At 40.6% G+C, this 21,076-nt stretch overlaps 2 protein-coding genes and 1 long non-coding RNA gene across 12 annotated transcripts in view; 1 reads left to right on the forward strand and 2 right to left on the reverse strand.

The window, feature by feature from the left end:
- Window positions 1-21,076, reverse strand: part of shisal1b (shisa like 1b) — a 79,027-nt gene that overhangs the window by 20,242 nt on the left and 37,709 nt on the right. The gene's annotated exons all lie outside the window — the stretch shown is intronic.
- Window positions 432-20,241, forward strand: LOC129153650 (uncharacterized). Of its 7 annotated transcripts, none has more exons than XM_054733588.2 (6): window positions 432-556; window positions 2,739-2,805; window positions 7,551-8,569; window positions 8,655-8,810; window positions 10,161-10,259; window positions 19,394-20,241. In XM_054733588.2, exons 3-6 carry the CDS (start codon window positions 7,562-7,564, stop codon window positions 19,691-19,693), a joined length of 1,563 nt encoding a protein of 520 aa, XP_054589563.1. In that variant the 5' UTR covers window positions 432-556; window positions 2,739-2,805; window positions 7,551-7,561; the 3' UTR covers window positions 19,694-20,241. The 7 variants fall into 7 exon arrangements, 6 of the variants coding, with proteins under 6 accessions (XP_054589563.1, XP_070406395.1, XP_070406394.1 ...); XM_070550293.1 differs by lacking the exon at window positions 432-556 and adding an exon at window positions 2,463-2,543; XR_008559625.2 differs by lacking the exons at window positions 432-556; window positions 19,394-20,241 and adding exons at window positions 13,747-13,869; window positions 13,940-13,987 and having other exon boundaries at window positions 2,573-2,805.
- Window positions 16,772-18,107, reverse strand: LOC139069638 (uncharacterized). The gene is made up of 3 exons (XR_011520331.1): window positions 18,017-18,107; window positions 17,044-17,107; window positions 16,772-16,957 (listed from the first exon to the last, which is right to left on the reverse strand). It is a non-coding gene; the product is annotated as an uncharacterized lncRNA (long non-coding RNA).

Here is a 21,076-nt window from a genome sequence, read left to right on the forward strand (position 1 = left end):
AAGGACAAAAAAACTGTTGGTCTCTTCTGACAAAGACACATGAACTCAGTATGAATGTAATTCATGACCTTTGAAGGTACTGTTGTGCTTAGGATCACTGATGGAGTACTACTCTGAGAAAAAGGTCTTTCAGCTTCCAGCTGCATTACAGTAAAACCCCTTTTTGTTGTTGTTTGTTTTTGTTGGAAAGAGCTGACCACACTGTAAATACTTTTTCTGGGTGTAGTACATGCAAAAAAAAAAATTTAAGTTATTTTTCTCGGAAAATTTAATTTAATTTTTTTTTAGCATTTTAAACGTTTTCCATACTCAAAAACTTCTACAATTTTCCCAACTCAATATTTTTGGGAACAATTTTGATTAGGTTGGACTTCAGCGTAAATATGAGTATGTAAAACTCAGTTATTGGCTTAGATGGAAGATAAATGCCAGAACCCGCCCATTTATCCTGCAACGGAAGAAGAAGGCACAAGGCACTGACTGTTAAGCGGGACGGTCTATTTTGGAAGAGCGTGCATGCGCAGCCGAACTTGTGGATAAAGCTTTTCAAAAACTTGTAAGTAACTATTTTGACTATTTTAAGTTAATGTGTAGTCAAAATGTCACATCTAAACGATTTATATGATTGTTTTTAACTGCTCAGGCTGCTCTTAGCTAGCAATGTGTACTAATTGTCGGCCTGTTAGTTCACCATGTGGTCCGCTTTGTTACTATCAAACATCACTTTTGTGTTTATTTCAGAAACCATCATTTTCGGTAGGCTGTCACTCTTATATAGTTAATTAATGTACTGTTTTGTGGGCACTTCTTAATGTTTATGAATTCTTACAGAGCAGATATATAGCTTTAATTGTGCTTGCCTGCCTCACAGAGCTGCTTGCAAGTGTATTTTGAACTGCTAGTTATCATAACTAGCCGAAATTTGAACCGACAAATGGCGCATCGGCCATCAGCTTGTGAAAACCGCGGGGGGATTTTTTACGTTTTGGTCCGCTTATCTCCATTTTATTTATTGCTGGGGCTGTATTATATGCTGCTCTTCCTGTTTCTCGTCTATGCCGTTAATTTTCTGTCCTTCACACCCGCTCGTGTGTGAGTGAGAAACGGAGAAAAAAAATGGAGAGACGAGAGGCGATTGATCTGCTGGTGTGGTGTCGAAAATATGGAGAAACTCTTGTTTGAAACTCGGTACGCCGCCTCTGTAACGTCTGCGTCTGCCACACTCGATGGATTACGCCACCGTCACGTTTGCTCTTTGTAGGTCGACTCGTCTGACTTTTCTTTTTTGTTTTAACTACAATAAATGTCTGTTTTTAGTTATCACTCCCATAAGATTGCTTCTGACTGCAAAAAAGTGTTTAAACACCGCGTGGGCCATTTAATGGCTGATAAAATCCTTAAGTAAAGATGGAATGAAAATACATAGCAAAATTAAAATATCAATCAATTTATGGCACAACTACAGTGCACAACACCTGATTCTGATGAATTATAAACAAGAAAATGTTAATAGACATCTTCATTTAAAATTCACGAGGTAATTCACAACAAGTGTTGTTTTTATTCACGTGTCACTGTTTTGCTTGCCTATATTAAAATAATTCAGTGTAATTAAATCATATTAAGGGGTTTATGCCATCAGTTTGGCCAATATATAACATTTAAACCATAATACTCTTTTTTTCTTTTAACAAACTCTGAAGGTGATGTACTTAAAGATATAAGTGACTCAGTTCTGAGCGACAGGCGTGCTTGACCATGAGTTACAGAGACAACATGCTTATCGTGGGCATGTGAAAAAAAGTTTTAATGCTACATATTGGCCAAACTGAAGCAATAAACCCCTAAAATGACTGAATTACACTGAATTATTTTAACTGAGGCAATTAAAACAGTGAAATGTGAATTTAAACACGTTAACACTTGTTAAACTTGGTGAATTACCTCACAAATTTTAAATTAGGATGACTTTCTTGTTGATGCCATCAGAATTAAGTATAGTGCACTGTAGTTGAGCCACGGAGTGATTTATAATACATTTAGGCAACTTTTCATGCAATCTTTAAAGATTCTATCTGCCTTAAAATGATTTCCATGGTGTTTAATTATTTTTTGCTCTTTTAAGCAGGTTTATGGAGAGTGACAACTACTAAAAATTAACATTTAATGTTATTTTGTGGGAAAGCACATGCTTTTCTCTTTTTCAGCAGTTGGCAGCAGATGGCAAACTTTCTCCTTAACTCATTCACTGCCATTGACGAATAAAGTCGTTATTTTAGATCCAACCGTTAACTGCCAATGACATGTTTTTACTGTTTGGGCATCGGAACGAGCCCACACGCTGAGAGAACAAACATCTGAGCTCTACGTCACACTTCACATGATCAGGAAGCAGAACGTCCATGTGTTAGGAGATTGTTTTGGGCCGTTCCTGGAAAAAAACTGAGGCGCGAACCGGAAAAGCGTCTGCAGATCACAGTTCGGCAATGGATTATGAAAGAACGGATAACACTCGAAACACGCGGATTCTTCCGATGTAAGAGGTGAGTCTCCTTTTTGTTTTGGTTGTTTTGGCGTCGACATCATCCTAGAGCGAAACGTTCTGTGACTCATAAAAAAACAGTAAAAACGGTGAGAAAGGCTGGCAGTGAAGGGCTTTACCGATCAGGTAATGGCTGGCAGCGAATGAGTCAATATCATTCAACAATTAATACATTTTTTCTTTATTTTTTCTTTAGAAGAACATCAGATCTGCGTAATTGAGGCAATTCCACAAAAAGTTGTCTTCTTTGAAGATCACATTAGGTAAGTTAAGGTCAAATATTTTAGTTTCACTAAATATATAAGTCAGTTAACATTCTGTTCTTTCTTTCAGTAACAGCTAGGGTTATTTTGAAGTGAAGGTGTATGACATTTGTAAAGTTTTAAGTATCAGGCGTGACATTAAAAGCAAACGCTTTGATGCTCCGCCTGAGAATAAATCTGTAAGGCTTGTCACCAGCATTCAGACATCAATTCTGCTTGCTTCACAGCCAGACAGGACACGGTAAAAAAAAAAGCGCTTCCTTGGCTAAAAGCTGTTTTCTCATATTTATATACGCTCCAATAAATGCATTAAATGTAAGGCTGCTTGATTAAGTGAAATCTAATCTCTATTACAATTTGGATTTGAAATAAACAAAACGCAGGCCGTTCGCCTCCTTGTGTCTCACGTCAGAGCGGTGGGGGAGGGGCGGATATTTCGTGGCCGTGACAGTGGAGTTTTAGGCATGGTGCAGCGCCATGCCTGAGCCTATGTAGGGGAAACACTAGGAAAGTGAGTGATGTGCGCATGTACAGCATGATCACGTTACATCGACTGATCAGTCATAAACTTTCCTTGGTGGAGCTAACTCATGCACCAGACCATCTGTTTTACAAGCAAAATAATTTCAAGATGGAGTGAGCCATATTTAATGTGGATTTGTGTTTGATCATGGCTGCAAACTCCCATGCAATGAATGTGAGACATGTGTTTGACTATTTTCATGTCCCCTCCCACCATACCTCCAAATTATCTTGCTGGATAAAATAAGTTACTCTATCTGAGCTAAATTAAAGCTTCTTTCCGGAGTATTTCTCTTATCTGATGGCACCATCTAGTGGCTGGCAAGCATATCACACTGAAAATGTGTTGCTTTGTTTGTTAAAGATCACTACTTCGCGTATCTGTTTGTTTATGTGCTTCTGTAGCCAAAAACACACACACATATATTTGAATGTCTGTTTGAATGACTTTCATTACTACAGGCTGAGATAGGAAACAAGGATTTACCTCCAAGTTTTAAACATTTAATTATGTTTAAATTTAATAACTTCTCAAATTCTGTGACTTTTCTGACTTGTTTGCCCAAGAAAAATAAAGTTAAAGAGATTGAGTCATAAAGGGCAACAATCAGCCCCAAATTATTTGGTAAAAAAAACAACGCAAATAGATAAATAAACGAATTGTAAATGTTACCGGTGTGACTGTAGTGTTTTCACATCTGTTTTCTCTCCGGTTTGTTCCAGTTTACCACCTACTCGGAAATTTTAACTTCAGAATACAAATAGTAGATGTGACAAAAACATGTTTATTTTACAAGATAAACTTTTAAGGGTGCATCTAAAATCAACGTTAAGTACAATTATTTTCCGAGGTACATGGAACGCACCATGACGTCCATCCTCCACACAGCATAGACATAAGTGTAGACGCCGCACCAACCACTGCTGCATATGTTTGGCAGAATTTGCGGGTTCTAATTTTTATAAAATCTATGTAACAGGATGTTTTAGCTAGTCTTTAGCTCCGGAGATACTCCGTGGAGATCTGGAGCTAGAACGGCAAAAGAACGTGTTAATAAACCCGTTCACGCACTCCAGAACGAACACACTCACTTTTACGTTCGTCAGGCAAAACACAAACGAGTTCAGCTTTCATTCATGAAAAAGACGAACAAATTCACAAACCGTCGTTCAATGAAAGCGTTTGGGCACAACACTGATGAGTAGTATTAGTATATGTGTGTTATCAACTTTCAAAATATTGTAAAATAATCTAGATCTCAATTTCAGTCATAATAATCGTGATAACAGTTTTTAGCATAATCAAGCAGCTATAACTATATGTATTTATTGTGGGCAAGTAACAACTTAAAAGTACCTTTATAAAGCACTACTTCAAATAAACCAAACTACTGTTCCCAAAAAAGACTTTTATGAGTTTAAAAAAAACCTAAATACCTATGCTATCTCTCTGTGTATATGTAGCTTTATTAACTTGCACAACGATAAGCGATGCTTTTCTTTTTATTACAGATGGGATGGCCCTGTAAATTGTGCACCAAGGTTTTACCAGTAAAGACTGATATTTTAAAGCATTATAGACTGCATCATGGAACCTATGGACACAGTTGTGCCTTGCCCTGTATTCATGTAGAATGCCCATGCTCTTTTAAAAACTGGAGTTCCCTTCGTTCTCACTTATCAAGATCCCATCAAGCAGTTCATTCCCTCAAGTCACAAGTAGATGTTTCTTACACCTGCATATTATGTCAAAAACAAGGATTCCCAAGTGAAAAAGACTTTTTTGAACACCTAGGTCATCATCTGAAGAATAACGAGACTGTAAAGTGTGTCTTCACAGGGTGTAATCACCAAACAAATATTTATGGGACTTTTGCAACACACAAACACAGAAAACATACTCCACATTCCTTAAAGGATTTCAAACCTGGCATTATCTGTCAAGGGCAATTGCCACACACAGAAGAAGCGCTAGTATTTGAAACGTATAGTGGGGTTGGTGATCACGGTGAAGGAAATTGTGAAGTGAGTAGGGCTAATACACAGTCTGAAGAGGAAGACAGAAGCCTTCTGGTTATTGATTATATAGCATCCCTCTTGTTGAAATTAGAAAGTGTTCATCTCGTTTCAGTTCGGTGCATTGATGAACTGGTAGATGATCTTTACTTTATTTCAAGTTCTGCTACAAAATCATCAGTTAGAGATATTGTTGTTTCACATCTAACAAAAACAAATCAAACCATAGATGAGACATTTGTTTCATCTCTTGTTGAAGAACTGTGCAAATCAAATCCTCTAAGCTTAGCACTCAATAGTGGTGGTCCTCTGTCTTCATCGTTCAGGAGACGAGATTATTTTAAAAAAAACTTTGAAGTAGTTGAGCCTATTGAGTGCATCCTTGAACCAAAAGAGAAGAGTTGTTTTCAGTATGTCCCAATTCTTCAGTCCTTGACTCAGTTATTGGCCAAACAAAATATAAGAGAAAAGATTCTAAGCAAAGAACGTGAGTTACCATCAACTTTATACAAATCATATCGTGATGCTACTATCTATAAAGATAATTCGTTCTATTCAGAAGAACTACGAATTTCTCTTCTACTGTATATAGATGATTTTGAGATTTGTAATCCACTTGGAACATCAAGAAAAAAGCACAAGATAACAGCTGTATACTGGACATTTAACAACAACCCTCTCTCATCTCGATCCACTCTGAACTCTGTGTACTTGGCCCTTTTATGTAAAGCCGTAGACATAAAAAAATATGGCTATGATCAAGTACTTGCCCCTTTGTTGAAAGACATTGCTATCTTAGAACAGGATGGGATCTACATTTCGACGTTGGGACAAAATGTAAAAGGAAGTGTGCTTTGTGTAGCAGCAGACAATCTGGGAGCACACTCAATCAGTGGACTTGTTGAAAATTTTTCTGGACCATTTGTTTGCAGATTTTGTCTTGGTCAGTGATCAGACTTTCAGATAAAGGAGGTGCGGTCAGGTGCATTTCCTCTTCGCACCAAAGAGGAACATGCGTCGCATGTATTGACCATTAAAGCAAATCCTGCTTGGACACATTTTTATGGTGTAAAAAAGTCTTGCCCATTGACTGAAAATCTGAAGTACTTCCATTGTGTCACTGGCTACCCACCTGACATACTGCATGACATTTTTGAAGGCATTGTTCCTTTGGAACTGGGTCTGTGCTTCAGTGTTTTCCTTTCTAAGAAATATTTCTCATTTATTGAGCTTAACAGTGCTATCTTGCAGTTTCCCTATAAATGGGCTGATAAAACTGATTGTCCACAGGCATTACCTGCAAACCTTTCCTCAAAAAAAAAGCTAGGAGGAAATGCTCATGAAAATTGGACCCTCATACGACTCTTGCCATTTATCATTGGGCACAGAATTCCTTTGAATGATCCAAACTGGCTTTTGCTTATGTCTTTAAAAGACATTGTTGAACTTGTCGTTGCTCCAGTCCACAATGAAGAAAGCATTGCCTACCTTGACTACAAGATTTCTGAACACAGATACAGATTCAAGGAAGCATTTCCTGATGAAGATTTCATCCCAAAGCATCACTTTCTGGAGCATTATCCAGGATTGATCAAGGCTTTTGGACCTTTGATAGCTTTTTGGACAATGAGGTTTGAAGCGAAACATAGCCAGTTTAAACGAATAGTAAGGCATACTGGCAACTTCAAGAATGTCCTTTTATCCATGGCTACAAAGCACCAACTTATGATGAGCCATTACCTGCATTCTACAACAATTGAGCCTGCACTTGGTGTTGTTAGAGTAAAGTCAGTGCCATTGGATGTCCTGCATTTAGATATTCAGGCATCAATCAAGCATCTTTATCCTTCACATGATCAAGTACAGCTGGCTGACACAGTCACATATCAGGGAACAAGATACACTCAAGGCATGATTGTGGCCTATGGTTCTACTGCAGGTCTTCCTGATTTTGCAGAAATTATTCAAATAACTATTTTTGCAGAAAGAGTGCATTTTATTTTGAGGACACTGGTGTCTTGGTTTGATGAACATTATCGTGGATATTACTTGGAGAGGACAGATCACACAATTCTCATTGAACAACAAAGCCTTAGTGATATATGTCCTCTTTCAGCTTATGTTGTTGAAGGAAAGCGCATGGTGACTTTAAAGCGCCACATCTGTCTCAGGTGTTGAGAATCATTGTATCTTTTCTCTGTCTTCAGTTTTTCAAGACATGGAGCAAACTGTAAGATTCCGCATCCTAATTGATGATCAAATAAAAAAAGTTACACTCAGCAGTGGGGTACCCTCAACTGTGGCTGAGTTGGTTGCAGCAGTCAAGGAAAATCTGTCCATCCCCACAGATATAAGTCTTCAGTACAAAGATGAAGATTTTGGTGACTTCTTCACCGTAACATCTACAAATGAACTGAAAGATAAAGACACACTTAAAGTTGTATATGCACCTATATGCTTAGATTTGACAGTTGCTGACCAAGAAAGCAACTGTGATGTATCTGTGATGTCCTCCTTTGACAGTGACAGTGCTAGTGGCTCACTGGATTCCCAAGATACTGTCATTTTGAGTCAGTCCACCTTTGAAAGGCAGAACCCCTGGCCTGCTGTGTTTCCCATTCCAACTTTTTCACACAACACTGAGCTTGCTTTGAAACAAGGCAATGAGACATATTTAAAAGAGGGCACCCCGATGACATCACCTGGTTTCAGATCTGACATCCTTGAGCGTCTGGCAGAAGCAATGTTTTCTTATACTGCTTACCCTGATGATGCCCAAAGAAGTGCTGTAGCACAGGCACTAGTTGAGAAGCATCCCTGCTTGAAGGAACCAGGGTCTTTTAATGGAATTTATGGATGGCAGCAAAGCCTGAAATACAAATGTGGAAACTACCGCACAAAACGTAGAGCACTGGGAAGTCCTGAACTCTTGATCAACTCATTGTCACAAAAGCCTGGTGATGAGCAAGAAGTTGCTAAAAACATCAAGAAAGCAAAGAGGGCAGAACTTAATTACCTTCCTCCACATCCACCTGGTGAAACAGACGACACTCTTGAGAATATGAGGCTTGAAATAATAACTGCCAGCAAGAGAAAAGACTGTGGCAAAGACATAAACTACCTGATGACCAGGACATACAGCTTGAGAAGAAAAGAAGTGGTTTCTCAGTCCCCAAGGGTGACAAACTTTATGGAAAGATGGCCCGCTCTCTTCGATACATTTCAGGTCAATGATTATTATTCATGTTTTATTACTGTTCTTTATTTACTTAGTTTAAAGCATTTACTGATAATCATTTGCATTTTTATAGATAAATGCAGAGTTCCAAAGGTGCACTGCTGTTCCTCTACAGTCTACATTCATGTCTCAGCTGGATAAATGTACTCCAAAGCTCCTGGATTTGTTCAGTGCCAAGGGAGGAGCAGTTGGTCAGCGCATCAAGAACTTATTGATGGAACTGATACAGGTGAGTTAAAAAATCATGGTATTACATTAAGTCATCTGTATTCATTTTCAGTTTGAAGTTTTAACTTTGGTTTCAAAGCCCTGAACAGTCCACCTGTCTGAGCATCTAACCCCATACATTAGGGCTGCTCAATTAATCGAATTTTAATCACGATTACGATCTGAGTTTTGAACGATTATAAAAACAAAACAAGCCTCCTGCTCATGTTTCACGTGTGAATCACTCCCGGTTTGGACTGAGCTCATGGGTAAAACACTGCTATTTTGTTAGGTGCTGCGTTCAAGTCCAGTGGAAAGAAGGGGTAAGATGTGACTAGGGCTGCCACAAACAACTATTTTGATAATCAACTAATTGCCACTTTTGTTGACCATTAGTCGACTAATCACGTCATGCAAAAAAGTATAGCTTTTTCCACAAGATGCTTAATATAGCCATCATTAGCTACTAGATTGAAGTGTTATCATTTATGTGCCATCTAATAATAAAGACAAGATGATCGCTTATCAAACAACTTTAAATAACTTTCTAACCTGTTAATACAAATGCTACACAGTAAAGGGAGGTAGGCACCAAAACCCAAAATAAATTGTTTTTTTTTTTTAAAAGCGCTCATAGAATAAACGTCGACTATTAAATTTGTAGTCGACTACTTTGTTTAATTTCATTTTGTTGATGTCATCATGAAGAATCGACTAATCGTGCCAGCAATAGATGTGATCTAAATTGTGTGGGGCAAGGGCTTTCTTGTTTGCCAGCCACAATTTTTGGAATGTACACATATGTGCAGTGGGCTTGATTGCTTGCTTGGTCTAAATCCATAATGAAGTTATATTTCAACCATTTTGCTTTAGGTCAGTGATCCCTACTTATAACTTTTTGCTTATGTGTGGCTGTTTTTCGATGCTCTGCTTCTTTTTGTGGAAATTTGGTTATTATGATGCTTTTTTTGTTTGTTTGTTTGTTTTTCTCGCTGTCATCTTTTTTGTCGTCTACGTTTATGGTGCTTTTTTGTCTTTCTGTGCAGTACTTTGGTAAGTTGTCATGCTGTTTTTTAAACTGATTTATTGTATGGAAGCTTAGTTAATGCTAAATCAAAAGTTACTTTCTTACTTCAAAAGATCGCAGGTGCAAAAGAAAGCAATTTGATGTAAATAAAAATTAATAAAAATAATGCTACGTCTAAATTATTAGACCTTTTCTATTGATATCAACCTTTTACTGGGAAATACCACTACACACGTTTTGTTTGAATGTGTATGTATCAAAAAATTGTGGGTAGTGTGTCAAAAAGAGACTTTTTTTCTGTTGTCAGAATTTTAATTAATTTAATGACTTTTTCATTAACTTTAGGACACAAATGTCTCCACTGTGCAGAAGAGAGACGTAACTCTGAGATGCCTCATTGAGTACATGGGAGAGAGTGGACAGGAACTCATCTCGGACTACTATGTAAGTAAATTATTAGGGCCAAGATTGAATCAATCTGTTGCACAAACTGGATTTGATAAGTAATAAAAATAGGCTACCCTAGTTTTGCATAGTTGTTTTAATAAACATCCACAAAGTATAACCTCCAGGATGATTGAGCACTGAAATTCAGCCGTTGCGCCTGAGCCTACGTAAGGGAAACACTGATGTGTGCAAATGCATCTGTGTGTCTGCTCTGTTTTCACAAATATCCAGTGAGTTATGGGGAGTCGCTGTTCATGTTAACGAGCTCACTTTAACGTTGATTGGTCAAATATACGAGCAAGTTAAGTTTACGTTTACAACAAAATAAACAAGTTTACAAATCGTTCAGTGAACTCTTTAGGCACAACAATGCCATGTTGTACTTGTTAACCTTTCCCTTCTCACCCCCAAATTCCACTACCTCCGCTCCGCTGCGCTCCGCTCCGACACGAACGCCGGAGCAAAATCGGTCCCGTTCTAGTCAATCAGAGCAATTCCACTACTGCGGCCGTGCGCCGCCCTCTGTTCCGGCGTCCGGCAAAAATAGAATCGATCCTATTTTCACCGGACGCCGGAGCACCTCCGCAGTCAATGGACAGAAATCACAAACACCCAACAGGAAAAGGAGCAAGCAGAAATTCCGTTTTTCACAATACATCGATAAACAAAAGGCGTTTTTTGTTTCATATGCACAGATTTAACAACTTTTAACAACTATCAGTGGCGGCTGAAGTTTAAATGCACAAAAATAAGCCATAAATACAGTTTCCACTATCAAAGTAGTCACACTTTGTTGATCCAAACACTGCTGATCTCTCAACACAAATGATGGGCAGATTAAACAGTTCATGCCGATGCTTCTCCCACACAACGGGTGTTTGGATCTAACTTCCGCGTTTATTGCTCGGACTGTATCGCAAGATCTCGAAAATCCCGCGCATGCTTGTTTGCCCACCTCAGGTCTCCGCACCGGAGCGGAGCCGTTGTAGAGCGGGTACCAGTAAAAATTGAGTTCGGAAGCGAGCGGCTGCGGAAGCCGGGGGCGGACCGGAGCGGAGCGGAGGTAGTGGAATTTGGGGGTTAGTCGTACATTTGCAGGATTTCCCCCAGCGCTTTATAAGCCAGGCTTTGCTTGGCCACCCGACACGAACGGCACAACAAAACTAGAGCCCTCCATCATCTTATACTGGTGAGAAACAGCAGCGGAACGTGTGCAGGGAACTCCAGCAACAAAGGAAGAACTCAGCACATTACAGTCCTAATAAATTTAATACATATTAGAGAAACATTTTAACCAAAAAACTCATCTATATTACTGACTGTTGATGTTGAATTACAGTTCAAATTCCATAGCCATCATCCCACACTGATGAAATTTATCTCCGCATTTGACCCATCCCGATGAAGGGGAGTGGTGAGCTGCAGCAGTGGCTGCGCTCGGTAACTATTTGGTAGTTTAACTCCCCAATCCAACCCATTAAAGCTGAGTGTCAAGCTGGGAGGCATTGGGTACCATTTTTAAGATCTTTGGTATGACCTGACCAGGAATCAAACCTCTATCTCCAAGTTCCAGGGCAGACACTCCACTACTAGGCCAGGGGTCGGCAACTCGCGGCTCTGGAGCCGCATACGTCTCTTTCATCCATCTGATGCGGCTCTCTGCTTGTAAAATAATTAATGAATATTTAATTACAATGTATTTTATTTTACTGCATTCATTTTTTATCTGTAGCCAATTCTAAATGTAAAGATTGTCTATGTAAACCAAGCCCCCACAATGCCGCTCAGAAAATGGTCCCAACCCGGAAGTAAGAAAAATTGCAGTTCCACCCTCATCCGCTGGGGGCTGGTACCAGAAGCGAGCAAATCCTCATTGACCCCCATGTTAAAAATGCCATTTTCACAGCAGAAATAAACATGTTTACAGCCTGGTTCAAAAAATGGTTTTTTGTCTAAATTATCTAGTTTATACTCATGACAACTCTGAGGGGGGTGAATTTTTTTCTCACTCTTCTGTTTAAGTGTATTGAAAGCCTAAAATTCTGTATAATTAATGAACATCCGACACACGTGACCGCCGCCTCAGACCCACGTGACCACATAGCTAGCTCCGTGGAAAGGCCTCAGTACAGCCTCGGTCTCTCCTGGAAACTGTGTCGGGATTTTGAGTCTCTGTGCTTGTGAATTCTGTTTTGGATAATATTGGTGCAATTGTTGGACAAAATGACTTGCTGTGGTATTAATTGCACTAATAGAGCGTCCAAGGAGTCTCCACTTCATTTTTTTCGGTAAGTTAAAATCTATATTTGTATTTTATGTCACTGCTGCCTTTAAACTAGCTGAGTTTACCGAAGTAGCCAGCTAACTATCAGTTTAACATGTAGCATGTACTGTTTAACCATGACATTTAAATGTAAAATACGGTAAAATAATTAATAGGGCATATTTAAATGGGTAATAGGGTAAAACCCAGTGCATTTAAGATAAAAATGGGTTGAAATATGACGGGGCGCGCCGCTTGGGGGGACACTTCTGTGCTCTATTCTTTCATCCGGTAATCCCCAGCGGTCAGGCCGGGCAGGCTGATCGATGCGGCGCCTCGCTGCTGCGGGCTGACCGCTTGTGGAACTCGGAGACAGATCTGACCGGAGAAATACTGCAGCTCGTTGAGAAGTCTATAGGGCATACAGCGTTTCCCTTAAATCCCACTGCCACGCCGACAAGATCCCAAGTTTCTTTGTTTTTGTTGGCGCTGTTTACCGAAGAAGCAGCGGGAATACCAGCAACTTTCATCAGACTCCTAAAGTTAGTTTTTGCAGGGGACCCCCTGTATTTTACTGCTCCCTCCTGCAGTCTTCCCCTATTAAAATTTAAAATGTGTAACTTTATGTATTGGGATGAATGACTAATATTCATGTTAACTAAAACGTTAGGTATTTAGGGGGAAAAAACAAAATAATAAACATTATACAGATGTCAAATAAATCAAACTGTAATTAAACTTTATATTTTCAAAGTCTCGATTCTGGATAAAATCCAACAACATATGCTTTATAAATAAACACTACGCATGGCTTTTACACACACACACACACACGTTACATTGTGATTTCTTAGTAAATATTCTATTTGGCGAGAGATAAACTTTATTGTATTTATCCTAGTGGATCTATAATTAAACGGGTAAACTAGCAGTAGTACATCCAACATCAAAGAAAGTAAAATGTTATTATCAGGAGAGGGAGAATGATTAAGTGGTTAGCGGCAGTGTGCTAGATGATGGCCCCCTCCATGAGGCCACCACAGCTCAGCAGAACATCGTTGTAGCTTCTTCTGGGGAGAAAAACACTTAGAGAGAAAATAAAGTTAACAGCTGAAATAGCAGGAAATAGTACAGTTAAAGAGCAGATTGTAGAAGAAAGAAACCCCTGGGTTAAACTGGTCTGTCTACTGCATAATGCTGAACTCTAACATGTGTCCTCAGGGAAGGACCTGATTGGTGTCCAGAACCTGCTGAAGAAGCACCAGGCTCTGCAGGCTGAGATCACAGGTCATGAACCTCGCATCAAGGCTGTCACCCAGAAAGGAGAGACCATGGTGGAAGAAGGTAGAGCAGGTCTGGTCCTGACATGTTTCTGAGGTGTCTGCAGGTTCTGGCTCACTTTGTTTGGGTCCAGGTCACTTCGCTGGTTCAGAACCCTCGGCCCATCAGAACATTCTTATCCACCACGTTCTAACACCAGACCTGTTAACCCGACAGCAACAAGTGGCTCCAACTGACGATGAGACCGGGAAGGAGCTGGTTCTGGCTCTGTACGACTACCAGGAGAAGAGTCCTGGAGAGGTCACCATGAAGAAGGGCGACATCCTCACGCTGCTCAACAGCACCAACAAGGTTCGTGTGCCCTTCACAGCCGAGGAACGACCTCCAGCTCAGAGCGAACATCTCCACACCTGCTTTGTGTTTGTGTGACTTTAGGTTGTTTTACTTGAACTCGCGTCTTTAGCTGAATGAGGATGGAGAGACGGGTCGGACCTGGAGCAGGTCGAGGTCTTGCAGAAGAAGTTTGACGACTTCCAGAAGGTCGGACTTTTCCTCCTCTCCGTCTTCCAGCAGCAGCTGTCAGATCAGCTCAGGTGATAATCAGCAGGTGCTTTTGTCCTGCAGGACCTGAAGGCCAACGAGTCCCGCCTGAGGGACATCAACAAGGTGGCATCTGAACTGGAGTCAGAAGGTCTGATGGCTGAGGAGGCTCCTATGGTTCAGGCTCAGGTGAGCGTCACCTGTCTGCAGCAGCTGGTCCCTCTCACTTCCTGGTTTGTTAACTCTGCTCGTCTCTGTTTGTAGCAACAAGAACATCTGGGTTCTGCTCCTGGAAAGGTGCGTGTTGTCCTCCGCCTCCACCAGAACCAGACGTGGTGTTTTTGTTACCACTCATTTGTTTGTTTACAGGATGAAGCCGACTCTGACCCCGGCTTTCCACAGGAGTCGTCAGCAGCACGTTACTGCAGCAGCACGTCATAGCTGCTGATAGGAACCGCTGTGGTCAACAGAACCTTTTCCACCGGAGCCGTCAGCAGCGCGAGTCGGCCACGTCTCAGGAGCAGCATGTCGCGGGAAGGGCCGAGCAGCAGCTTACGCGAGCAAGACAAGCTGCTGCAGTAACGTGCTGCTGACGGCTCCCGTGGAAACCCGGGGTTAGACGGCGTCACCCTAGAAGGTGAGTTCATTCAGCTGATCAGAGGTCACCTCTGATGGCCGCAGTCACGGCCGACCGTGCTGAAATCACACAGGAATTCAGGTGACCCGGCAGGCACCAGGTGCTGGTGAAAGTGGGGACATGTCAGCTGGTTGCCATGGCTACAGTTATCTTTATGCATCTGTATGACTGCTGACTGGTGTGTGTTTCCTGTGACCTTTGACCTCAGACCGTACGGTTGGGCGTTCAGACGACGGCTAACTTTAATTCCATCAAGGTAAGAGGAAGCTCTTCCCTTCCTGTCTGAGCGATCCGTCTCCAGGTTTCCTCGTCCGGCGTCCAGCCCGCTGGCGTCCACCTTCATCTCACTGGGTTTGGTTTCTCTCCAGGAGCTGAACAACCGCTGGCGCTCGCTGCAACATGCTGGGCAGCGCCCATGAGGTGTAGCGCTTCCACAGGTACCCCGCACACTTATGCGCCGCTTACGGGTCAGTAGAGTTTGGACCCACACTCAGACGGAGTTCTGATGTCTTCTCAGAGACGCTGATGAGACCAAAGAGTGGATCGAGGAGAAGAACCAGGCCCTGAACACAGACAACTACGGCCACCACCTAGCCAGCGTTCAGGCTCTGCAGCGTGAACATGAAGGCTTTGAGCGTGACCTGGCAGCTCTGGGTGATAAGGTCCGCTTTCCTGATTGGTACCAGGACCCGAGTTGTCTCTGGAGACACATTCTTCATGGTTCTGGTGACTACACCCCAGCTGTTCCTGATCAGCGATCAGCGGGGTGCTTTCCTATTTAAGGTGGATGGAGGACACAATTTGACGCCAGAAGATTGCCTCAGTTTTGGTAGTAACCAGCCACTCGTGTTACCTCTAGTGTTCCTAGGATTATATTGGATTTACCATTCTTCAGGATTCCTGTCGACCTCATTGGATACTGACCTCTACTCCAGGATTTGGATATTCAACACACGGACCTTATCACCACCCTCCATAACCCACCTCTCATCTCACCCAGTGCCCCATCCACCAGGACGCCCCGCTTCTCTCCACCTCTGCTCCCTCTCCTGCGCTTCCTCTCTACCTCTCCCTCCTCCAGCCAACACATACACCCACCACAGTAAGTCTGCTGAACACCTCTGCCTGCCTACAATGGATTTTGAAACCAGAACCTAAGCTCACCTGTGTTCTCCCTCCTCCAGACGCTGAGCTGTTGTTGCAGTTCCAACCACAGACTTATCTGTGCACCTTAAGTTCCTCCTTATAAATAAATCATTTTTTCCATCAGTTTTTGGTCAGTGGTGTATTCTGCATGTCTTGGGTTAAGTACCTTCCTCCAAACATGACACTCCTCTTCAAAGAGCAAATCTGTTCAGCACATTCTGACAGACAGACCACCATTCTTCTGTCATGATGCTGTACAGGACATTTTTAGAGTTTTTCTTTTTAAAGATAAATAGGATTACATTTAAATAGCAATACTTTCACATTATCATTTTCCCACACTTCTGTATAACTGTATTTTGTTGTTTTTCAATAAAGAATGACAAATTATTTAAGTTTGGATTTGTTGCACACAAATATATATCTAAAAAATATCTACAAAACTAATGTATACATAACAAGTATGATTGGGTTTTGCAATACGGCACTATTTTAGTAAGATTTTTAAACCAAGTAAAGTTAGTAAAGAACACATTTCTATTGTCTGCTAAGAAACTGTTGGGATTTAAAATGGGCCTGTTGTACAAATAACTTGTAAATGATTATTCCTCACTTTTGTCTTAACCAAAGAAATTCCAGTAATTGAGCAAAAACATTTATTTTTAACACTACATTTTATAAAACAGGGCGCAAAGTGTCGGCACATGTATGTATGTCGATGGTCCACCCCAACCAAACCAGGAGACACAGACGTCAGGGAGGCCAAGGTTGTCTCTGCAGCTCTCTGGGCACCACGCCTCACGTAGCTGTCTCCAATTATCCAAATGGCTATGGAGAAAAAATAACAGGTTTGTCATAATTGTTTAAAGTACAAAACCATACATGAAGTGGTGAGACAGGTATGTGGAACTTACACTTGCTGCTTTGCATAGCTGATGTTGGAGACACACAGGCTGCCATGGTGACATTTAAACAGATCTAACAAAAAAATAAAAATGAAACTTAAAAACTCCCAGACCTCATGTCATATTTACTAATCAGCTATGGCTGATTTATTGTTTGGATCACAGTGAGTTACACTAATTCTAATATATTTTTATTTCTATTATACATACATACTTTTTAACTGTTATTTTCACATGACTGTTATCAGGCTCTCTTGTTCTGGTTCTCATGATAACTCTGTGTCTTCCAGTAAGTTATCTTGTGCTTACTTCATCTGTAGAATGTCTCTTTACTTTTGATAAATTGTACTGAGTCCAGAATAAAGACTAGTTGGCTGTACAAGATACAAACAAGTATAACATTTTGGAAATATATGAAATGTATTTACGCTGCTAATTTAGCTCGAATACTAATAACTGCAATATTTTCCGGACTATAACTCGCACTTTTTTACATTTTCTGGCAGGTCCTGCTACTTATACTCCGGAGCGACTTATATAACAAAATATGTAGGCTACACCGCGCTGCTGCGGGCCGACTCCGACCCACACAAGAATGAGTTCCCCTGTCCCGCTGGGAGGGTTTCAAACACCGCCAGCATCTGTTAGAGCCTGTGGCGGGGTGCTGAGGGCCGGCTCCAGCCCAGGAATGAGCTGTCCTCGCCGGCCGGGAGGGTTTGAAACACCGCCATCCTCTCCTCTGCTGGCTGTTGTTCATTCTGTTATGGTTACCGGTGCTTGTGTTGCTATGTGAAACGCTTGGTCTCAGATTTTGTAAGAAAGATAATAAAATGTCCCCCCAAAATACGACTTAAATATATTTTCTCTTATTCATGATACATTTAATGGCTGGTGCGACTCAGGAGTGATAGCGCCGAAAAAAACTACTGAAAACTTGCTCAAAGCAAAATGTATTCATTACGGAAATAAATTATAAACTTACCGATTTAAAACTTTTTTAATACAGGTACTTCTCACGAACAGGCGCAGAAAACCTCCACCTAAACTCCGTGTGAGGTTCAGTTCGATGGGTGTTCCAGTTAGCTCCGGTTGGGTTGAAGCTAGGTGGCTACATCCGTTAGCTCGGCTCCCACCTCCGCTTTAGCTTTGGGTTAGCCAGGGTTAGCTTCAGGTTAGCTCGTAGCTAGTTCGCCTGGGTGTCGTCACTCGAGCCCAGCCTTACAGCCCCACCCTCAGCGCCTCCTCTCTTCCCTTTTATGGAATTGTCTGGGCTGGACGGAACCTGTGACACGGTCAAAATGGCGGTGGTGGACACCTCCCATTATGGACAGATAACGTGTTATTGAAGCCTATGGAATCGAATTGTCCAGTATATGTACAGTCTATGATGTAAACCTGAACAGGTCACCTGCTTGTGCGTAATCAAATGTCTCTAGGCGCTTTCTGAGCTGAAGAGGATGTGAGGTTCTGGACTGTTCCTCAGACAGGCTCATGGATGCGTCGTAGAGGATGTGAGGTTCTGGACTGTTCCTCAGACAGGCTCATGGATGCGTCGTAGTGTTGGAGACAGGAACAAGCGCTATTAAGCCAAAGATTCATAATCAGGGAACATTTTCTAAGTGACTAGTCTCTGAGAGACCGGGTTTAGAAAACACAGAATCTTCCTGCATGGTTCTGGTTCTGCGATGCGTTCCAAGCCCCCGATCTACACATCTTCAGCTTGCTGTTCACCATACGCATGCGCTGACGGCGAGCTGCGCTGAGCTCAGTGTCCATCTCAAATGTTCTGATGGTTATCTTTTCCTGATTGATGTAGCTACCTCCACGATGTGTGTAACGATAAAAATGTCAGCGCATCTGTAGGCTTGAGATTTCTCCGTCAAAATAAACACTCAAATACAGGAAATATCCGGTCCGTGCGAACCCTGTCATTTAACTATTTTGCCTTCTTGTGAAGATGGTTGCAAACAGAAACATTAAACCTGATTAACACCAGAGCCACGCACACTGCGCCGTTATCTCAGTCAGTGCGAATGAGGAAAATAACAGAACTGATTGGATCCTTGGGTGTGAAAGGTTCGGGAGCAAAAAAGAAAGGGCTCACGGGCCAGATGTGGCCCGTGGGCCGCCTATTGAGTACCGCTGATGTAGATGAACACATACAATTTAAAGCTTTTTTTTATTTTATTTATTTAATGTTAGCTCTTCAAGTCATGCAGCATTTGCATTAAAAATGCCATAGAAATTAATGTTACTGAGACACAAATAATTCTGGCTAAAAAGTCAGGAACTGATGATTTTGGTATTTGTGTTAATTTTTTTAATTGATGTTTTGCCATTGTCTTTGTTTGTCATTAAGGGAAGCCCAGAGACCAGCGTGCACGAGGACCTAAAACTGCGCAGCATGATGATCTACATTTGCCATGATCCAGATGCTGTAGGAATAATCATCGAGGGAGTGCCGGTGCTCACTAATCTTGGCAGTCTAGCCAAAGCATGCAGCATGCTTCTCGGTCTGACATACGCCCTGAACCTCCAATATCCTACCAAACTTGTCAAAACGTTTGAAGTTTTTCAGAGACTTTTTGTGGGTCTTGATACACTCCGCCCAAAACCAAGCTCCAGGTACATGACTCTGAAAAACAAACTTCTTACCTAGGCAGCCAACTTGAGTGTGGCCCCTACACTTCTGAACAGCAGGTCTGTTGTGTTCGTTCAATAATAAAATGTGTTTTTCAATGACAAAAGGCAATTGTTCCAGATATTGCTCTGGGTTGTCATGTGACAGTTTTTTTAAGCTGAGATGGGTTCTGTTCAAAAGTAGTTTGGATAACACTTGAAAATTACTTGTTAAATGACTTGTTCTTTAAAGTGAAATGTCAAGTATATAAACAACAAAACACTACAAATTTTGAGAGGTTCAGCTGTACTTCATACAAATATGTTCATGTATTTTTCGATTGAAATGCTTCCAGATTTTAGGTGGAAAATGCTTCATGTTGTCATTGACAGTATGAGTTTTGTGAGCATAGGTCTCACACCGTTCCGGTGTTTACTGTGATGTAAATGTTTTACAGTAATATGTGTATGGCTTGTAAAAATCTTTACAAAAGTTGTAAGATTTACAATTTACAAATCTTGTTAGTATTTACTTCAGTGCCACTGTTTCAATGATTTTGGAAAAATAAATGTTGAAAGTGGACTATTTACAGCTTCACAGTATTTATCATTATTTACTTTTTACATTTTAAAAACTGTTTTAGTATTGAAAAGTTGAATTAAATCTAAATAATTTCAATTTTTGGTTTATTTTTTGGAATAACATCAAAGAAAGGTTTCAGTTCATATAAAATAATGAAGATTATTAATTTTTCCATAGTCCAAATACTAAGTTTAACAAACTTTAAAAATTTGTTTGGGAAATGCTGCCTTGATTATTTTTGAATAATTTAAATCTCACAGGTTTTAGTGTAGAAAAAACGTGAAATTATTAAGTTGTACCTACTTAAAATAATAGTTAGTTGACCAAACTCAAAAAAATTGTTTGGAAAATCTTGACTTAATTTTTTGGAGTAATTTGAAAGACACAGGTTTTAGTGTAGAAAAAAGGTGAAATTATTAAGTTGTACCTACTCATATTGCTGGTTAGTTGACCAAACTTACAAAATTTGTTTGGAAAATGTTGCCTTATTTTTTTTGAGTAATTTGAAAGAAACAGTATTAACAGTGCAGGCACGACTGGAAAAACCCATGTAATAATAATGATGTGGAAGAAAACAAACAGAGTTCATCTGCAAAAATATCCAGAAGGAAAACATGGATGGCTAAACAAAATAACAAAACGTACTGTAAAACAATTATGAAACTAAATCATGATGGTTCGTTGGTTGAAGGTAAACAAGCAAAACCAAGTACCTGAAAAACTCTACTGAATCGGCTTTTCTTTTCTGTTTCTATGAACCAAAAGTATTCACGCTTACAGAGAAAATATGCAAAAAGCAAATGATGTTTTATCTTATTTGCATTCATATACAATTGTTCA

This window comes from Nothobranchius furzeri, chromosome 4 (genome assembly GCF_043380555.1).
Source record: "Nothobranchius furzeri strain GRZ-AD chromosome 4, NfurGRZ-RIMD1, whole genome shotgun sequence".
Lineage (NCBI taxonomy): Eukaryota > Metazoa > Chordata > Actinopteri > Cyprinodontiformes > Nothobranchiidae > Nothobranchius > Nothobranchius furzeri.